This window comes from Capsicum annuum, chromosome 1 (genome assembly GCF_002878395.1).
Source record: "Capsicum annuum cultivar UCD-10X-F1 chromosome 1, UCD10Xv1.1, whole genome shotgun sequence".
NCBI classification, from domain to species: Eukaryota; Viridiplantae; Streptophyta; class Magnoliopsida; order Solanales; family Solanaceae; genus Capsicum; species Capsicum annuum.
The window spans coordinates 204,707,002-204,728,593 of NC_061111.1; the positions used below are offsets into that span (position 1 = coordinate 204,707,002).

Consider the following 21,592-nt stretch of genomic DNA (forward strand, 5'->3'; position numbering starts at 1 on the left):
AAATATCATATTTAATGTAACATTTAAACTCAATAAAGTGAGGTATAAACGCGAAACACGTACATCTAAATTAGTATTAATTAATATTGTAAAAGGTGATTTATCATTACAGAGAATATAAAAAATTGGTTGTGATGAAAATTAGGTAGATATAGGGTGTGTTTGGTATGATGGAAAATAAGTTGGTTTTCTACTTATTTTCTCATGTGTTGTTTGGTGAGTGAAAAATATTTTATGGTTTTGGTTGGTGAGTAGAAAATATTTTTTAGAAAAATATTTTCTAGTGTTTGATTGGTGAGTGAAAAAAATATTGTTAACTAGTATATCGGTGCCTCTAGCAACTCAACAATTTGTAAGAACTAATTTAAGCATAACAAATAATATCAATAGCAAATACTAAAATATTATAATCACTAAATTTAAACAACTATTAATTAGCAAATATAGGAGATACTTTTCAATATTTTGTCAGGACAATGTCAAGATACTACAATCAATAAAAATATAACGGAACGACAAGCTTATTCAACCTCGTGAAACAAGTCACATTAATGACAAAATGAAATATGCAACTAGCAAAAGCGACATAGGAAAGTATTCCTCTATGCATATGAAAATAAAAATACGTTCAACAAATATTGAAAATAAAAAAAATTCGGGCTTCATTATTTTTTATTTCAAGCAGTGAAAAATTGAAGCAAAGCACAGTGAAAAATATTTTTGAGTAATATAAATTTTTGAGGCATGTGAATTTTATGAGTCATGTGAATACAAGTATTGTTGGGGTGAGGAAGAGGGGTGGGGAGAGCGCATAAGTCACATTTGTTATTTTCCAAAAAATGACTTTCTTGGTTCATGAGGAAAGTAATTTTACCTCAAATAGAGAAAAATAAATTATCTTGAAATTTATTTTTTCAATATTTTACTACAACTAAATATTTTTTTAATATTTTACTACAACCCAAAAAGCATTTTCCATCGTACCAAACTCACCCATTTTTTATTTTATTTTATTATAAAATAAACGAAGAGTGATTTCTACAAATCTTTTCCGGTGGGGTTGGAAAGGAGAGAAACAATAACACCTGTTACTCATTTTTCATCCTAACAAAAGGGAAAACCCCACCCTCCTGGCATATATCGCCTCCTCCTTCTCCCAAAATAATATCAAAATCTCTTCTTCTCCAAAGCAATAATTTTTACTCGTACAAATTGAATCTATAGCCATTATCAATCTCACAACCCCATTTGTTAATAATGGGGTTTTCATATACCCACCTGGTAAAAATCGATTCTTTCACTCTTCCAAATTATTTGGTGACATAAAATCTAACTTTTTCCTTATGTTCTGAAGTTTTACGTTGAAAAGAGGAAAAAGGTTTTTCTTTTCTTTTCTTTTCTTTTGTCTTTGGTTGGGGAAGTTTTTATTTTAGATTGATGGGCAGAAGGGAAATGCAAGTGTTGGAATGTAAAAGAGATGGGAGTTTGTCGATTTCTCATTGGGGGAATCTCCAAGACTCAAACTTTATTCCTGGTGGATTGTTTGCGTCAGTTGGTCAGATGGGTTTTGGTGTTTCATCACCTAATCCTTCTGATTCCCGGGATGAAAATGGTGGATTCAAGATACCCTATTTTGATTTGTATATGAAATATTTATCATTTCCCGATGGCTTTAAGATTTTAGGCAATGGAGAGGAACAAGGGATTGTCAAGAAGGAAAAGAAGAAAGGTGGGCTAAAGATTAAGCTTAAGGTTTCAAATCCTTCATTAAGGAGGTTAATAAGTGGTGCAATCGCCGGGGCGGTATCTAGAACTGCTGTAGCTCCATTGGAGACTATACGGACACATTTGATGGTTGGAAGTAGTGGTCATTCTAGTACTGAGGTGTTCAATAATATCATGAAGACTGAAGGATGGATTGGATTGTTTAGGGGTAACTTTGTTAATGTCATTCGAGTTGCCCCTAGCAAAGCTGTAGAGGTATAATTTAAGTCTTCCCCTTTATTTTGTAAAACTTGACTTTAGGCCTTTTTTATGCTACTCATGTTTGTCTTTGAAAAAAATGATCTTATTAGGAGTTGTTCTTTCTATTATATGAATTATTTACATGCCAGTGGTATTTTTCGTCAAGTCTCAAAAAGTTTGAAATTTTGTGTCATGTTTACTACAATACAACTGACATAAGTTGTCATCATTCAAACAATGACTGTTCTCTTACTTGATATTAATTGAAGTAGATAAGTTCCCCTTTTACAGCTCACCACAATACACCTGTTAGATGACTTATTTGGGCTCATCCTTACTCTTATGTATATTGTAGTTAACTTGCTTTCTGTTGTTTTGAGTGATTATAGGATTAAATATCTAAAGATGCCACTTCCCTTTTTTTTTTTTTTTTTTCCGATTGACACTTTGGTCAGTGGATCAGGTATATATGGAACAAGATAGAACCTATGACACTTTTCTTTGGTAATGAACTTTCTGGAAATCAAGTAAATGTTTTGTGTGACATTGTTTTTCCGACTTGAAGCCTTGCATGTATAAAATAACTTCTTGTAAGAAATCATTGCTTGGAATGTGGCTTACAAAGCCCCTTACTCCATTCCCTCCCCACACAAGACTGGTGAAGAGAATCCCTTAGCAAACCGTTGGCAATGCTCTATTTGAAGAATTATATGCATTATGACTTCAGGAATCTTCAATTAGTGCCTTTAACATTACTTGTTTAGCCTCATATTTTCTTTTTGTGTACTGGAGTTAGCCTGCTATATTGGATTGTTGGGTCTAAATTGAGCAACATGGTTAATGAGGATGATTTCATGTAGCCGACCCCAACTTGCTTGAGATTGAGGCGTAGTAATAGTAGTAGTTTAGTTGTTTTTGGAGTAGAACTACTTGTTAACGGAGGCTATTTTAACTTTGATGGTTAGTGGTTTAGCATCAATGGCATGGTGGTCCAATTTTTCGTTTATGTAGTATTTTGGTGCTTCTGGTCCTTTGGGTAGTGGATCATCAATCTAGTGATCACAACAGGATTAGATGATGTCTATGTTGCTTAGACTCTCCAAAATGCACTACTTTTAGAGAAGCCGATACACATCTAAAGATATTTTTGAAGAGTCTGAGCAACATAGGTTGACGCTTCTCTGTTGTAATGAATTGTTCCTCCATTCTGACTGATTAGCTTTGCAATGAATATCTAGTTGCAAAGCCAATAATTTTGCTTAATCCTCTTATGGTTCCTCAGATGTAGTATTACTTCCTCTTTATACTCTGTGAAATTTTCACAGTTCTTATGGTGCATGGTATTTATGCTTCAAAAAACATGATTTTACTTCCGTGTAACTATTTTTGACTACCTTTAGAGGAAATGTAAATGAGAGATGAGAATTATTTTTTTGGTAACGGAATGATTTCATATAACCAAAAAAGTGAGCGTTACAAAACTAGTAGGGCAGACCCACTACTGCTATGTACATAAAATGGAAAGACAAAACAGCTAGCAACAGTGAAAACAGTAATGAGAATCACAAGAGATATCTAAGCTAAGGCTTGTTATGGCTGGAGTTCAGGCCCAACAAAGCAGTCCTCCACAACGCAACTTTGGCCCCCCGAAAATGAATATGCACAGCAATCTCTCGACATAGTTTATCAGTATCAACTCGATAGTGGTTGAATCTCAAGTTGTTTCTCTCCCACCAAATGATATAGACTGTCATTGCAAAGCAATAGGCAGCAAGGGAACATTTACCTTGCTTTCTCTTAGCCATTTGGCTTAATTCAGTTGTCCAAGTACCAGTACTCCTGGGTAAGCCGAGCCACACTAGCATTCTAATACCAAAGATCTCTTGTAGCACAACACTCAAAAGAACAAATGCTCAAATGTTTCTCTAGTTTTTGCAGAAAAGTGCAACCAACAGGAACCACAATCCCAAGTTTTAGCAGTCTATCCACAATGGTTAGTCTATTTTGAACAGCTAACCACATGATACGGATCGAGATACGAAAGATAGAAACCTAAGTTGCTCGGACTCGAGTGCGGGTGTCCGATACGGTTACGGATCTAGAGGTCGGATCCTTCACTATCTCAATTTAAAGATTCGGGGATATGGATCTAAGGATGGATACGGGTGCGGGGATTCGGCGAAAAATAATTTAAATATCTAAAAATAGAGTTATAAAACATAAATTTTAAGATATTATGTGGAAAATTTAAGGAGAAAATATTTTTCAAGAAGAAAATCCTGAAAGGAGATAAAAAGAAAAGCAATAACATAGAAATTTCTATATACAAGGTATTCCATTTTCTTCAATTTCACTTTTATTTTGATTATAGAATTTCTTAAATTGTTCGGACTTTCCTAGTCAATTTTGGTCAAAGTACCCAAAATCGGTTGACCATTTTGGATATGGACCCCACATCCACACCCACACCCATGTCGTGTCGACATGGGTGCGGCACCGAAAGTGAAGAGTCCAAGTAACTTAGATAGAAACTACCTAAGGAAACAAACGATAATCAATTTAAGAATAGAAGATAGGTAAATTGACATAAGAAATTATAAGGAATTAAGAACCAATGAGTGTATCAAACTCAAAAACCCTTAAAACTAATAGATTCAAACACCAATTTCTTACATGGACCAAGAGGGATTCAACGCCCTCAAAACCCCCGTTTCTAAACAAGCATTCAATACAAGTTTCACCAACACTCTTCCAAGAGCAATATTCATTCAATATAAAAAACAAGTTAAAAGAAAATAGCCCTAACAAGTAGCTATTTATAGTCTATCACATAATGCGCCCAAAAATGACCCATGATTGAAATTACTAAAATACCCTTAAGTGAAACTTTTTACTCAAATGCTTCTCTTATCGAAACCCTTTCGAGGAACTCAAAACGTATTCACACACGTCTATCTTCATAAATAAGCCTTGAAGGATGTGCAATTCCCGAGCATGGCTCCTTGTAAACGGTCTTGAACGCTTTATTCCCGGATTATCCTTTCCATCTTGAAAGGAATTTGACCTCAAATTTGTGGCTTCATTCACCCTCAATGGTGTCAATGAGTGAGAGGTCACACACATTGAATGTGTTGTGCACTTGGTATTTTAGAAGGAAGATCGATCTTATATGCATTATCATTTATCCTTTCAAGCACTTGAGAGGCTCGACATCAACTTCGCTTTTCTTTGTGTTGGAAACCGATCCTTCCTAAGGTACACCCACACCCAATCACCCGGTTCTAGCACAAGCCTTTTTCGCCCGGTTCTAGCACAAGCCTTCTTCGCCCCTTGTTGGCTCTCTTAGCAACTTCTTTGTTTCTCTTCTCAAGGCGGAGTCTCACCTTTTCATGCAACTTCTTCATGGCTTCCTCTCTTTTGTTTCCATCTAAACTCAACACAACACAAGATCACTAGACAAGGGGGTTAAATCTAAAGAGGTAAGGGGATTTAGGCCATACACACACTCAGAGGGGCTTATACTGGTAGTTGAATGGATAACATGATTATAAGCAAACTCGACTAGGGGTAGAAGTCATCTTACCTTTAACCATGGAGCGTAGCATAGAACCCAAAGTCCTATATACTACTTCTGATTGGCCATCGATTTGTGGGTGGCAAGAATTTGAGAATAACAATTTCGTACCAAGCCTACCCTACATCGACTTCCAAAAGTGACTAAGGAACTTGGAGTCCCTATCACTAACAATGGTCCTAGGGATCCCATGTAATTTAACAACATGCTCAACAAACAATGAGGCTACACTAGATGCATTCTCACTCTTAGAACATGGGATGAAGTAGGCCATCTTTGAGAACCGGTCAACCACTACAAAAATGCCATGGGCGTAGGGGAGTGGGCAGCGGGGGATACAACCCTTGAGGGAGGAGGTGTGATTTGGCACTCCTATAATCCGTGCATTGGCCACAAATCCTAGCAACATCATTGCGCATCTTGGGCTAATAGAATTGTTCCTCTAGGATCTCGAGGGTCTTTTCAACCCCAAAGTGTCCCATCAAACCACCATCATGTGCCTCTCTTACAAATAATTCTCGCCAACTAGAGGGCACACACAACCTTCTTCCTTAGAACAAATACCCATAAAACTTGGAATAGGGAGTGGAAACCCCATCCTTGATCCATTTTTCCCTACCCTACTCCTCACAATCTCGAAAGATAGGGGCAAATGTGGGGTCCTCGAGGTACATTGTCTTAAGACTCTCGAATTCTATCAATTTGGAAGACAATGTAGAAATGAGCATATGTTTCCTAGATAATGCGTCGGCCACCACATTTTCCTTTCCCTTTTTGTATTGAATGACATAAAGGAAGGTTTCTAGGAACTCGATCCACTTTGCATGCCTTTTATTTAGCTTACCTTGGGCAATCTAGATCATAAATGGAATAATTTAGAGTTGCGCCCTTGAGCTTCTCACTAAAATAGGCAATAGGTTTAAGATCTTGCATTAAGAAGGCACCTATTCCTACCTTACTTGCATCACATTCAATTTCAAACATCTTATCAAAATCAGGTAATTGCAACAAGGGGGCGGAAATAAGCATAGCCTTCAAGGTTTCAAATGCTTTGGCTTGCTCTTCACCCCATTTGAAAGGTTTGTCCTTTCGGATGACCTTGGTCAAGGGAGTGGCGATAGTACTAAATCCTTTGACAAACCGCCTATAAAAACTAGCCAACCCATGGGAGCTTCGTACTTCACTAATGGATTTTGGAGTTGGCCAATTCTTTATGGCGTCTATCTTAGATTCATCCACCTCGACTTCTCTTGAGCTTACAACAAATCCGCAAAACATTACTTTATTCACACCAAAAGAGCATTTTTCAAGATTAGCATACAACTTTTCCTTTCTAAGGACTTCAAACACACTTTGCAAATGTAAAACATGCTCTTCAAGGGATTTGCTATAAACTAGGACATCATCAAAGTACACCACAACAAACTTCCCAATGAACGGTTTCATCACACGATTCATTAACTGCATGAAAGTACTAGGAGCATTGGTGAGGTCAAATGGCATGACCATCCATTCATAGAGACCAAACTTGGTCTTGAAGGCTGTCTTCCATTCATCTCCCGATTGCATTCTTATTTGGTGATATCCGCTCCTAAGATCAATCTTTGAAAACACACATGAACCATTCAATTCATCAAGCATATCATCCAATCGGGGAATAGGGTGGCGATACTTTACTGTGATCTTATTGATGGCTCGGCAGTCCACACACATGCGCCATGTCCCATCTTTCTTTAGCACCTACAATACCGGGACTGTACATGGACTCATGCTTTCCTTGATGTATCCCTTGTTGAGGAGTTTCTCAACTTGCCTTTGAAGTTCTTTGGTATTCGTAGGGTTACTTCTATATGCCGGTTTCTTAGGCAATTGAGAGCCCGACATGAAGTCTATTTGATGCTCGATTCCCCAAAGTGGGGTAACCCTTGTGGAAGTTCCTTTGGGAACACATCTTCAAAATCCTACAAAACAAAGAAGATAAAATGAGGGATAGAAGAAGTAGAGGGGTTAGTATTAAAAACATAGGCTAGGAGAAGCATGGGCATTTGGTCATCATGTTCCTTGAACAGATCCTTCTTCTTAGCCAACATCACGATAGACTCCTTTCCTTTTGATTTTTATTGCTTCCTCTCCTTCTTCACCTTCCCTCCCCTTGGCTTTCTCTTCCCTCTCCTTCTTCCCTTTCTCCTTCAACCCCCACAATTGTTGATGGACTTCATTCACTTGTGATGGTGAGAGAGGATGGAGTGTAAACTTTCGATCATTTAGTTCAAGAGAATACCGATTGGTTCTTCTATCATGCTTAGTAGACCGATCATATTGCCAAGGCCTTCCCAACAATAAGTGACTAACTTGCATAGGGATCACATCACAAAGCACCTCATCTTGGTAATTCCCTACCTTGAACCGAATCATCACTTGCCGATTCACCTTTAGTTCTCCACATTTATTTAGCCATTGGAGTTTGTAAGGACTTGCATGTTTGGTAGTGGATAGCTTCAAAAAATCAACCATGGTGGCACTAGCAACATTAGTACAACTACCACTATCAATGGTCATTGAGCACACACTTCCTTTAATAAGACATTTGGTATGGAATATATTCTCCCTTTGATTCGGGTCATCCAAAGACTTACTAACCATAACTCGCCTTACCACAAAGTTAGGTACTTCAAACTCACCACCTTGCGGCCAAGTATCTTCTTCATCTCCCTCCTCTTGTATCTCATCTTTTACTTGCTCTCTATCTTGAGACTTGTCATCATTCTCATTCGCTTCTAACCCCACCTCTTCTCCAAGATAATACAATTTCCCTTCCCTAAGGATCACATTTCTTCGGTTGGGACATTCATTTGCCTTATGTCCCCACCCTTGACATTTAAAGCATTGGAATGCTTTAGGATTGGAAGCAGGATAATTGTTACCTTCATTTCTTGGAGGGTACTTTGGAATGGTATTCTTTACGGGCTTCTTATCATTGATTTGTAATCCTTGTTCTTGTTCCTACCCGCAGATGATTGAGCTAACTCTTTGTTCTTCCCCCAAGTAGTAGTTGATGGATAACCCTTTGACTTGTAAACCGCTTTCTCTTTGATCTCCCTTTCAAATTCCAAGGCCGCTTGGAAAATACCATCTATGGTCTCAAACTTGTGAAGAGTCATGCATGAGGAGATGTCTTTGTTCAACCCAACCTTAAAGCGTATGATGTCGTGGTTTACTTATTCTCCTTGGTGATCAAGCTTCAAAATCAATTGTTGGAACTCATCATAATAAGCCATGACACTCTTGCTACCTTGTCTCAAGTTGTATAACTTGGCAAGGAGCTCATGTCCATAACTCTCTGGCAAAATACCATTGCCTCATGAATCCCTTCAATAAATACCACGGAGGAGGGTGACCTTCATTCATCACATTCCCAAACCTTTTGACATTCTCCCACCATGTGTTGGCATAACCTTCGAAGTGGGCTATGGCATAGCAACTCTTCTTTTCTTCGGTGAGATCATTGACTTGGAAGATCCTTTCACAAGAGGACTCCCGTAAGAGATAAACTTCAGGATCACTCTCACCTTTGAAAGTCGGAAGACCAACCTTGATGGAATTGATATCCACTTCTAGGTCTCGATTACCTTGTTGATTCCATTGACCAACCCTTCCTCCTCGACCTCGAAGTTCCATTTGATCCATATGTCTACCTCCTATCTCTCTCTCCATCACGTAGGCATCATCATATGCTTCATACTCCCTTTGTTGTTCCTCCCTACCATCTTCCTCTACATGGACAGGTTGGTTTTGTTTAAGTGAAGCTTGGAATAGGGGAATTGGATTTGGTGGAGGTTGAGGCATTTGGTTAAGTGGAGCTTGGAATGGAGGAATCGGGTTTGGTATAGATTAGGGCATTTGGCTTCTAAGTTCTTCTTGTTGGATTTGATTGAGTTGAGGATGAAGTGGTCTAATGGGATTTCGTCTTTGAGGATAAGTGGTAGTTTAAGTGGTGAGATTTTGGTGGGTTAAACAATTGGTGGAAGGTTTTCGGGGTAATGGTAGTAGAAGTGTTTTGAGCATGTCCACTTGAGGAAACTTGGTAGCTTTGAGGAGTGGAGGGACGGGAGTTCCTTTGACTTTCTATGTGATCCAACCTTCCACTCATAGTTGACATATCCCCTTTGCTCGACATCACCTCCGTTTGTAGTCTTTCAAAGCTACGGTTGACAGCTTCAAGAGAGGCCAAGATAGTATTAGTAGCATTATTGTACATGGTTTGCGCTGTTTCTCCTTCTGTTGCCACGGTACCCAAGAAAAGACACCAATAAAAACAACAAACACGTTAGCTCACAGAAATATCCTCACAACTCTGCACACCTTGCTTGCCTCACACTTGGATTTGCAAGTGTTGAATGAAACCTACTTCGGTGATAATTTGAGGGATGATGTCTACTCCTGTCCCGAATGGATTTTTGTTTGAGTGACTCAATGAAATCTCGTACGGACTTGAGCCCAAAAGCTACGACGAATTAAAAACAAGAAAAGCACACAAAGAAAGAAGATGACGAAAGAAAACGGATTCAAAAACTAATTCACAACTAAGTAGGTGATTACTAGTTGTTAATTAGCATTAGAATCAAGAGAAGAAACCTAATAATCAAAGAAAAGAAACTAAGAATCTAAATTTGAGCTTAAGGCAATTTGACGAGTTGAGTGAATGTGGCTGCCTCAAAGTCACGATTAAGGTTGGTTGTCGATTTGGAGATTACTTGTCATTTGCTTCCAACGTGTATTTCAATTCTTCTTTCTCTTGGAGGCGTTATAGGCTGTTTTGGATGAAAAATACAATGAATTGGAGTCCTTCAATTGATCTTTCAAGCTCACGAAAGTTTGAATTTTCTTGTGGTCCTCTTTGTACTTTGTCTCTTCCTTGAGAATATTTCCTTTTGATACTTTTTGATTCTTTCTTTCTTTGGAAGACTTGGGATATTCTTTGGAATAAACAAGTACTACACCTTATCTCACCTCCCTTTCGGATCAAACACTCACTTTTTGAATGTTCTTCTTCAACAATATACAATATATGAAGATTGTGAAGAACACCAAGAACATTCAAAATTGACCCTTAAGCAAATGACTTCAGAATTGGACGAAATTCGAGATCCAAGCTCACGTTGAACTCCCAAACACAACCAACATGTTTTCAAGCCCAAAATCTCAACAACCACCTTCCAAATTCGAGAACCCGCCTTCAAGTTTATTCAACTCGAGCTCAACAATGGTGGAGGACTCAAATCAACTCTGATTTAGTTCAAATTCGAACCCTAGACTCCTATAGTGTTCGAGAACACAAATCTAACACTAAAAACACAAGAAAAACCCAAATTTAAAGGTCAAATTTTGACCTAGGGTCAAAAACGGTATTAGTGATTTTTTTTGGATTTTCGTTTTTGGACATTTTTTTTTTTTTTTTGTGATTTTCAAGATAGCAAACCCAAGATTGATTTCGTAGGAACGAAATCAAGCTCGGCTCTGATACCAAATGATATGGACCAAGATACAAAATATAGAAACTACTAAGGAAACCAGCGATAATCAATTCAAGAATAAAAGATAGGTAAATTGACATAAGAAACTATAAGGAATTAAGAACCAATGAGTGTATCAAACTCAAAAACCCTTCTAACTAATAGATTCAAACACCAATTTCTTACGTGAACCAAGAGGGATTCAACGCCCTCAAAACCCCCGTTTCTAAACAAGCATTCAATACAAGTTTCACCAACACTCCTTCAAGAGCGATATTCATTCAATATCAAAAACAAGCTAAAAGAAAATAACCCTAACAAGTAGCTATTTATAGGCCCAAAAGTGACGCATGAGTGAAATTACTAAAATACCCTTAAGTGAAACTTATTACTCAAATGCTTCTCCTTTCTCCTCGGGTTCATGCTTCAAGATGTGAAACCCTTTGGAGGAACTCAAAACACACACGTCTATCTTCATAAATAAGCCTTGAAGGATTTGCAATTCCCGAGCTTGGTCCTTGTAAACGGTCTTGAACTCTTTATGCCCGTATCACCACATGATGACTTTATATATAGGATGCAGTTGAGAGTTTAATACTACACAGGCCACCTTGGGATATATAGGCAAGAGAAGCAAGTAACCCTTATGGACTTCAAATTTACTTTTACTGTGTAGACTAGCCATCCTGGCATTAAGATCACCTTGAAGTTGATTATGCTGCAGCAAAAGGTCTCTAATTTGCACTATATATGGTCTTCCAGAGGTCTGTTCTTTATATAATAGCAATTTTTTTAAGAGCTAAAGCCCACAGTTGCTTCAGGACAACAGCTTTGTTCCACAAGATGAGATTGAGAATGTTAAGTCCCCCTGCTGCTTGAGGTCTGCACACTTTCTCCCAAGTGACTAAGGCCTTTTTTGAACCAGTAGCAGAATCTGTCCATAAAAGATCTACACATCATCTATCATATTCATGATCTTTTTAGGCAGAATAAAAATCTGAGTCTAATATGCTTGGACTCCAAATAGCACAGCCTTGGTCAGTTGAGTCCTTCCAGCATAAGATATGAGCGTAGCAGAGCAACAAGTAATTCTAGCAGTTATCTTCTCAACTAAGGAGGTCACGGGTTCAAGCCTTGGAAACAGCCTCTGGCAGAAATGTAAGGTAAGGCTGCATACGATACACCCTTGTGGTGGGGCCCTTCCCCGGACACTGCGCATAGCGGTAGCTTTAGTGCACCGGGCTGCCCTTATCTTCTCAACTAAGGATAGACCTTGACTTACAGTGAGCTTTCTGGAGGAAAGTGGAACCCCCAAATATCTGAAAGGCAGAGCCCCCTCTACCTTCCAGTTTAAATCATATGGAGGTAGGCCGAAGAAATATTGGAAGGAGGTGATTAGGCATGATATAGAGCAGTTACAGCTTACGGAGGACATGACCCTTGATAGGAAAGGTGTGGAGGACGCGGATAAGGGTAGAGTGTTAGGGGGTGGAATTGCGTCGGTGATAGTAGGAGTATTCTTTATTTGTGTTTGAAGTTTCTTGTTCGTGGTGTTGAGTGATGTCTATGGTTTCAAATAGATAGTTTTTAATATTTTCTTGTGGCTCTAATATTATCTTGTGGCTAGCGGTGTTAGTTTATTTTGCATACTGTACAAGTTTTTATGCATTTATGTTTTGTGTTTGTTATATTGTTATCGGTCCTAAGCCAGGGATCTATTGGAAACAGCCTCTCTACTTTACTTCACATGAGGTAGTGGTATTGATAAGAATTGGGTTACGTTAATAAACAAGAAAATAATGCGGAAGCGAAAATACTAAGATTAAAGGGAAGAAATTAAAGATAGGCAAAATTGGAGAATAAAATCCCCAATTTCGAGGTTAAGTGCTAAGAACCCTAATTGATCTTAGTATTCAAAATTAGCGGATTAAGATTAATTATGTTACTGATAGAGTCAATTCAAGAACTTAGATCAAAAGTGATCTAGACCCCTATTTCAAAGAAACTAAAGACAAACAATTAGTATAAGACTAATCACCTTCTTTAATTAACTTTAATAGAAACCAAAGATATCAAAATTAAGAATTAATCTTACCTCCTAAAGAATCGTTCTTATAGGGTTGCAAGATAAATCCCAAGTAGCCACACACAAAGGTGTAAATAAGAGAAACTCTTTATTAATAATAATATTGTCCGATTGAAAATAACAAAATCCATCCCTATATATAGGGAAAAAAAACTTATCCCAAATAGCATGGGATTGGAATCTACCTTTATCAAATCAACTAGGACTTGGAAAAAACTATCCCAAATAGCATGGGATTAGGATCTACTATTATGGAAATAATAAATAAAATCCTACTAGGACTAGAAAAGCATGTAAAAATAATACCAAAAATTCTCTTCTAAGAAAATAAGGAAAAGTTTTCAAATTTACTCACAACCCATATGGGCTCAATCTTCTTCCTTTTGGGCTTGGACTTGAATCATGAAATATGTGTAGCACTTTGCCTATTCTTCTCCGTAATTCTTGGACTCATTCTTGGACTCTTCTTCCATCATAAGCATCTTCTTGATTCACATTGAAGCCCATCAATCTTAATGCAAATGGGCGAGCCTGGATGCTATCATTCCCCTCTTGAAAACACTTCGTCCTCGAATTTGAATCTCGCATAATCAAGACGACATACAATAATAGTAAACAACATTCATTATTTGAAAACAACAATGGTAGGAACAAAATAAGATAGTGACCATGCATCCACTTAACCCAATTAATCCTTGCATGTATAAATACACCTTTATAAAGCATGTGGACATCATCATCCTAATAGAAAATTCTCTTATTTGTATGATCACAACAAAATTCATGTATGGATAACATAGGAGATAATATATGCTTCTCCAATTTAACTCTATCAATAAAGTACTCTAATGGGCTTGCCAAAGATGACATAACATCTATAGAATATGCATCAAATTGCTCACTTTTATGATATAGCCAAACATCCTCAATTACACATCTCAGATATTTTCCCACGTACCCATTCACATTAACGTAAGAATTAAGAGTGTAGTTCATCACTTCAAAAAAGACCTTAGGTGTTCTAGCAATCCCAAGAATGTGAATAAACCAATCATACATACCGTATTTGGTCTTATATGGAAAAATAACAACACTTCGTTTCTTTTGCATGAGCATTAGATTCACAATTGTATTTTTGATCTTTTTGTCACGAGTCATATCTTGGAAAGATCCAAAATAATTCTCTTTACCTTTATACTTCTCATCAACATGCACTTACTCAATGGGATATTTAGTATGGGCCACCTTAGGAATAAGTTTATTCAATGATGGTTTTTTAATGCAAATATTCCCACGAGTATCTGCAAAAGAGTCAAAATAACTAGAAGAAGAGGTAGGAATATTAGAGTTAAAATAAGAAATAACCTTATTCAAACTCTCTTGTTTTTCTCTCCCTGCCTCACAACCATCCCTCTCCTTTTTATTCTCGTGATCATCTCTCTTTTCTTTTCTCTTGACCTCAATTGACAACTTATTCTCTCCACACAACGCAACCTCTTTCTTTTCCTCTCTTCGAATGTCAACATGCACTCCCTTACTCCTTCCATTATTTTTTCTCTCAAAATCTTTCATTGCTTCTTTCACACGTTTCTGATCTTCATAAACTTGGGATGGAGTTAAAGGTACAAGTTTATATTTTCTTTTATTTAACTCAAAAGAAACTCTATTCTTCTCCCTATCATAAATTGCATTCCTATCAAACTGCCAGGGATGCCCAAGCTTGATATGACAATCTTGCATTGGAATTACATCACAAAGAACATTATCAGAGTACCTTCCAATGGAGAAAGAAATCATGCATTGCTTAGTCACCTTAAGTTCACCGAAATCATTGTGTTTGATGCATGTAAGTTTCAACTTCTCCACCACGTATGAACTTATCACATTAGCATCACTTTCAAAATCAATAATCATAGAGCAAATATTATCCTTTCACCTTCTATGAAAAATACTTCTCCTTAAATCAGTTATATTCACCTGATTAGGTGGGTTTTGGGTGACCTCTAATGCATCGAGTCGAGCAGAAATCCTTCTAAGTGCCTTGGCTATGTCGTTGTTTTGAGTCCCAGCGTCAGTATCTTTTTGAGACATCTCCAAAAGTTCAAGAAAACAAAAACTCTCAATTTGACCCTTTTTTTTTATCTCACCCTTTCTTGCCCTTTTCCCACTCAAATTACTACCTTTGGCTGGATCCTTTTGGATTTATATATACAACCCTATTAGCAACAAATTTTTAGAAGTTAGATGTAGAAAGAAAAGAATTTATCAATCCCCAGATAAGTTGGGTTTGATGAGACAAGGAAAAAAGACCAATTTGTATAAATAGAAATTTTTTTAAATTTTCCCTGTTGATTTTCCTTTTTGATGTTGGAAATCAAGAAACACAAAAAAATTTGATTTTTTCGATAATACCTTAATTCTCAAACAGATAAATTTTCTCTCTTTTTTATATTTTGTTTTTTTTCTCTTTTTTTTTTTCTTTTGGCTATGTAGCTTAACAACGAAAAAAATATTTTTTTTGAGTGTTTTTTTTTTTTAATTGAAACTCCTAAAATTATCAAGAACGGAACCTTGATAGAACCGTTCTGATACCACTTGATAAGAATCGGGTTACGTTAATAAACAAGAAAATAATGCGGAAGCGAAAATACTAAGATTAAAGGCAAGAAATTAAAGATAGGCAAAATTGGAGAATAAAATCCTCAATTTCGAGGTTAAGTGCTAAGAATCTTAATTGACCTTAGTATTCAAAATTAGCGGATTAAGACTAATTATGATACTAATAGAGTCAATTCAAGAACTTAGATCAAAAGTGATCTAGACTCCTATTTCAAAGAAATTAAAAACAGCAATTCGTATAAGACTAATCATCTTCTTTAATTAACTTTAATAGAAACCAAAGATATCATAGCTACACACAAAGGTGTAAATAAGAGAAACTCTCAATTAATAATAATATTGTCCGATTGAAAATAACAAAATCCATCCCTATATATAGGGAAAAAAAACCTATCCCAAATAGCATGAGATTAGAATCTACCTTTATCACTAGGACTAGGAAAAAGCTATCCAAATAGCATGGTATTAGGATCTACTATTATGGAAATAATAAATAAAATTCTACTAGGACTAGGAAAGCATGTAAAACTAATACAAAAAATTCTTTCCTAAGAAAATAAGGAAAAGTTTCCAAATTTACTCACAACCCATATGGGTTCAATCTTATTCCTTTTGGGCTTGGACTTGAATCATGAAATATGTGTAGCACTTTACCCATTCTTCTCCATAATTCTTGGACTCTTCTTCCATCATAAGCATCTTCTTGATTTACATTGAAGCCCGTCAATCTTAATGCAAGTGGACCAGTCTGGATGCTATCAAGTATGGTCTGCGTACACTCTACCCTCCCCAGACCCTATTATGTGGTAATACACTGGTTATGTTGTTGTTGTAGAAGTTTAAATCATATGTGACTGTTGAATAGATTTTTAGAGGTGAGACCTGCTAAAATTTATTTTGCTGCTTTCTTGTCTAACTGGTTTGCCTACCCTTACAGTCTATTTTGCTTCTTTTACGCCCCCTTAGCAGTCAAATGATATAGATGCGCTACATAAATATCAGTCTGGTGCTTGTTTCCTGGAGAAAGCTAGTATTAATTAGTGAAGTTGACAAGTACTGCGGTGTAATTGTGCTGGCTGATTTAGAAATGAAAGACCAGCTCCTGTAAGCTGAATGGTTTCTAGTGGGCTTCTGTCTATTACTTAGTCTGGATTTTGTTGTAGATACAACTTGAACAATATGGTAAATTCCACATTGTGTTAACATTTGTTACTTGTCATGTATGAATAAATTGTCAATTGCTGAGTTAACCTTTGAGTCATACAGTTGTGCTTCCAACTACAGATGGGAGAATGCTTCAGCACTGAAAGTGGCTTGCATTCAGTGTGTCTTGTTATGGCTGATATTGTTTTGTATTTTTTTTTAATGCAGCTTTTTGCATATGATACTGTTAATAAGAACTTGTCATCTAAACCCGGTGAGCAACCCAAAATTCCAATTCCTGCCTCATTAGTTGCAGGAGCCTGTGCTGGAGTCAGCTCTACCTTACTGACATATCCACTTGAGCTAGTCAAGACTCGGTTGACAATACAGGTAAAAAGTTGTTCTTGTTGTCACCTTGAAGGTTTTCGTCTGGAACTTCTTATGAAAATTGTACTTGTTTGATTGACTGTCAACCTTCATCTGCAGAGAGGAGTTTATGATGGTTTATTTGATGCATTTGTAAAGATATTGAAAGAGGGTGGGCCTGGTGAGCTCTATAGAGGCCTCACTCCTAGTCTTATAGGAGTCATTCCCTATGCCGCCACAAACTACTTTGCATATGATACACTGCGGAAAGCCTACAGAAAGATTTTTAAAGAAGAGAAGATTGGAAACATAGAGACTCTTCTGATTGGATCAGCAGCTGGTGCTATATCTAGCACTGCAACCTTTCCTCTAGAGGTGGCTCGTAAGCACATGCAGGTGGGTGCTGTTAGTGGAAGGATAGTTTACAAGAATGTAATTCATGCTCTTGCGAGTATACTCGAACAGGAGGGAATTCAGGGGTTGTATAAAGGGCTTGGTCCCAGCTGCATGAAGTTGGTTCCTGCAGCAGGAATATCTTTCATGTGTTATGAAGCATGCAAGAGGATATTGATAGAGGCAGAAAATGAAGAGTAAAGGAGCTCCTTCGGAAATATGCTTTATGCATTAGCGTCATAGAGAAATTCAAGAATAGGCAAAGGGTAGGGAAAATCTCTTTATATAATTGAGTTAAATTATCTTGCTCCTTTTTCCTGACGCTGGAAATTTTGTTTTGGATTGAGCCTGTTTTGTCGGGTGAGAATTGATAAAAATCTCAAGAACAATGATTGATGCTGGTTTTGGTCTCTTTGTTCACTACTGAATCAAGGTAATGAAATCCAGTTTGATGGTAAGACGCTGCCATTGCCATTTGACAGATAACCTTCAGCTTTTCGATTGTCAAAGCTATTTCAGCCAAGAATATATTAATGGCGAGGATGATTGCTTGCTCTGCTACTTTCCAGATGTTCGATGTATTACTAAGCTTGTTCGATGTTTGCTAGCAATCTTTTGGTCCTGTCAGATTTGTATGGAATCAGAAAAATACGGACAACTTTTGATGTTAAACAAACTAAAAGTTATTTTGTTGACAGGAATGGACCAACATTGATAATGAGGTTCCAATGATTCAAATCATAGTAGCATAGGGGAGGGAGGAGGCGGTGTTAAAAGAAAAGGGGAGCTCGAAAAACTTCGAGAATTTTACCCGGTTAATCTCTTTGATAATGATTAATACAAATAAGCATAACTTGTTAATCGTTTCAACGAGAGAAGTTTTTATTACAAATATAGCATATATGGGAAAATGACATAAACATACGTCTTACCATGTTTATATAAATATACATCCTTACAAAGAAATTGTAAAAAATTCAACTAATTATGTATCTTTGTTGATGTATTAGGAGTTACTTATGTATACTTAAAATTGAAAAAAAAATAAAAATTATCAGGAGTTAATTATATATCTTTGCTAAGATAAAGATGTATCTTTGTTGGATGTATTATGTATCTCGATAGATTCAAAATCAGAAAAAATATATCATGAGTTAATTATGTATCTTTACAAAAAAAAAAATGTGTCTTTATCAGATGTATCGGGAGCTAATTATGTATTTCAATAGATTCAAAATAGAAATTTTAGTAATTATACAACATGTCAAAATTTTCTATAATTAAGTTTCAAATTATCGAAATTTATGTTTTTTATCTTTAAAATATTACAACTAAAACTTAGGAATTGAATGCTATAATATCTCTCTACCCTCCATAAATAAAACTTTTAAGTTTGTTACTGGGATGGAGGAGATAAAGAGCAGCTACCTGAAGTTCTCTAGCTCATTGGGAGTTAAACACACCTCCAGGAAGCCGTCGCAGCATTGGAAATGAAGACATTTAGGGGAGAAGTTATCTCACTTTCCTTTTTCAACACTTCTTGAATGTGCTCAATTGGTTTAATATCAGATCCTTTATATTTGTGGACCGGGTTAATTTTGGATCCGGATGTAAAAAAAAAAAATGGAATTGGAATTTGCTACGTACTCTTTTCAATGACTCCGAAATAGATGTAGTTAGACAAATCCACTTGAGTATTAGGCCCCGAGGAGATACATGGATGTGGAAATGAGATACACTTGAGTATTGTACTCTGTGAGGAGCGGATATCATCTCCTTTATAATCAAAATGCAGCACCAAATCAGCCGAACCATAACTTTGGAAGTTCATCTGGTGCATGTCATTACCTCCTAAGGTGCTTAATTTTATCTGGAGATCTTTGAGAAATATCTTACCTACATGTGAGAGCCTTTTCAAGAAGAAATGTGTAGCTAGTTCAATCTGTCTGCGATGTTTGCTGGCACCAGAAACTGTGAAACATTGCTTGATAGAATGCCATTTTGCAAAGCAATGTTGGATTCAATCAAACTTTGGTTGGCATGGTTTAACAGGAGACTTTGTGGAATGGTTTGAGGAACAAAGAAAGAGAAATCTGAAAATGAAACTAAAGGAAGCAGTCATGATTTTGTGGAGCTTATGGGAAGCTAGAAACAATCTATGTTGGAACAATAAACAAAGTACGCCAACTACCACTTTACATCGTCCGAAGAAGGCGCTAGAGGAATGCCAATTTGGAGGACGAGATGTGTACTGTTGCTGTGTATAATATGAATACGAAATGAGAACTATCTCCGCTTGACACAATCAAATGTAATACCGATGCCTCTTACGATATCCATACAAGTTTGACAGCGGTAGGCATGGTACTACGTAATCACTTGGGTCAATTTATTAATGGAAAAACTATGTTCCTTGGTCGTGTTGCTAGCCCTTTATTAGACGAGATCATAGGAGTACGTGACGCTCTCACTTGGTTAAAGGAGCAATTCAGTACAAAGAAGTTGATTATGGAAATTGATAATCTACTTGTGAAGCAAGCTCCGGAAGAAAATTTGGTGAATTACTCTTATTTTGATTCTTTAGTCTTTGATTGTAAAAATCTTCTCAAAGAGTTGTCATCTTTTTTCGTGTTGTTTGTTAAGAAATCAGTGAATCAGGTTGTTCATTGTCTTGCTAGAGCATCTGCTTCCGTGTCTGGTTCGATGGAGTGGGATACTAACCCTTCGTCTCTAATTACTGATGTACTTGAGTTTGATTTGAATAATACATGATGAAACTCATTTAAAAAAAAATTACTTGGTCTAAGTTTAAATAATAGATTTTATAGAAAAAAAAAGATCTATTGGACCCTTATACCTTTTGTAATTGCATCCTTACACTCAATAAAACACAATATTTCAAGCCCCTTTGACCGTTGTTCGGAGCATTTGACATTAATATTGTTTAATTGAAAAAATATGTGATTGCATGCGTTAAAAAGTGAGTAGGAACAATTTATATATATAATCAATTTATCAATATTAGAATCCAGATGATTAATACTAATTATTCAACAAATTTGATTGGTTGATACGAGTTGATTTTCTGTTACGGTAAATTGATGAAACAATGCCAGTCCAATGACTGTTTCGACAGCTGCAATAGCTATAACATAAATTGAGAAAATATCTCCTTTTAATTGATGATTATAGAAAAAAATCAAAAAATGTTACAAAATTTATATTAACTGCATTCACTATAAACTCTTATCTTCTTCTTAAACCATCCCCCCCCCCCCCCCCCCTCTCAAGAAAAAAATAAATAAATAAATCATTCTTCTTCATTCCAACCTACTTACCTCTTTTTTTTTTTGTTTCAAATCAACTCTAGCTTCCATATTCCAGAATATTCCTTTTAAAAAAAATCAATACCGCTATCATTCTAACCCCTTTGTTCTGCCCAAATTCAATTTTATGATTTCAGATTTTCTTTTAGATTTTTAGTTTTTAAAATTCTAAGAAAATTAAGAATATTTATGCTAGTTGGTTCAAAGAGGAAGTGTGTGTATGAATTAATGTGAAGGTGATGGTTGATATTGAACAATTAAAGAATCTCTATTGATAAGCCTGAGAAAGCTTAAAGAATAACAAATAGTCTTGTGGATTTGTGAAATTAGTTTTAAATGGTGGTTGAAATTTGTTGGGTTTATGTTTGTGAACATGTAGTTGAAATTTCAAGTGAAATGGAGAGGAATTTCACGTATTTGGCATGAATTTGATGCTCAATTTGTGAGAAAATATGAAGAATAATGGTTGTTGAAAACATCTATGGAACTTCAAAAATTGCGGGTTGAAAATCAAATCACAAGTTTTCAAATTTTCACAATAGATAAGGTTGGATATCTATGAAAACATACTAATTTAGTATGAATTCAAATGAAAATTGAAAAGAAA

At 36.4% G+C, this 21,592-nt stretch overlaps 2 protein-coding genes across 2 annotated transcripts; both read left to right on the plus strand.

Moving 5' to 3' along the window:
• Nucleotides 1-1,002: 1,002 nt before the first annotated feature.
• Nucleotides 1,003-18,354, plus strand: LOC107838860 (adenine nucleotide transporter BT1, chloroplastic/mitochondrial). Its single transcript, XM_016682100.2, has 3 exons — nucleotides 1,003-1,980; nucleotides 17,129-17,290; nucleotides 17,387-18,354. Exons 1-3 carry the CDS (start codon nucleotides 1,438-1,440, stop codon nucleotides 17,858-17,860), a joined length of 1,179 nt encoding a protein of 392 aa, XP_016537586.1. The 5' UTR covers nucleotides 1,003-1,437; the 3' UTR covers nucleotides 17,861-18,354.
• Nucleotides 18,355-19,497: 1,143 nt separating this feature from the next.
• Nucleotides 19,498-19,926, plus strand: LOC124898754. Its single transcript, XM_047412681.1, has one exon. The coding sequence runs from the start codon at nucleotides 19,498-19,500 to the stop codon at nucleotides 19,924-19,926; it is 429 nt and encodes a 142-aa protein (XP_047268637.1).
• The last annotated feature ends 1,666 nt before the right edge of the window (nucleotides 19,927-21,592 follow it).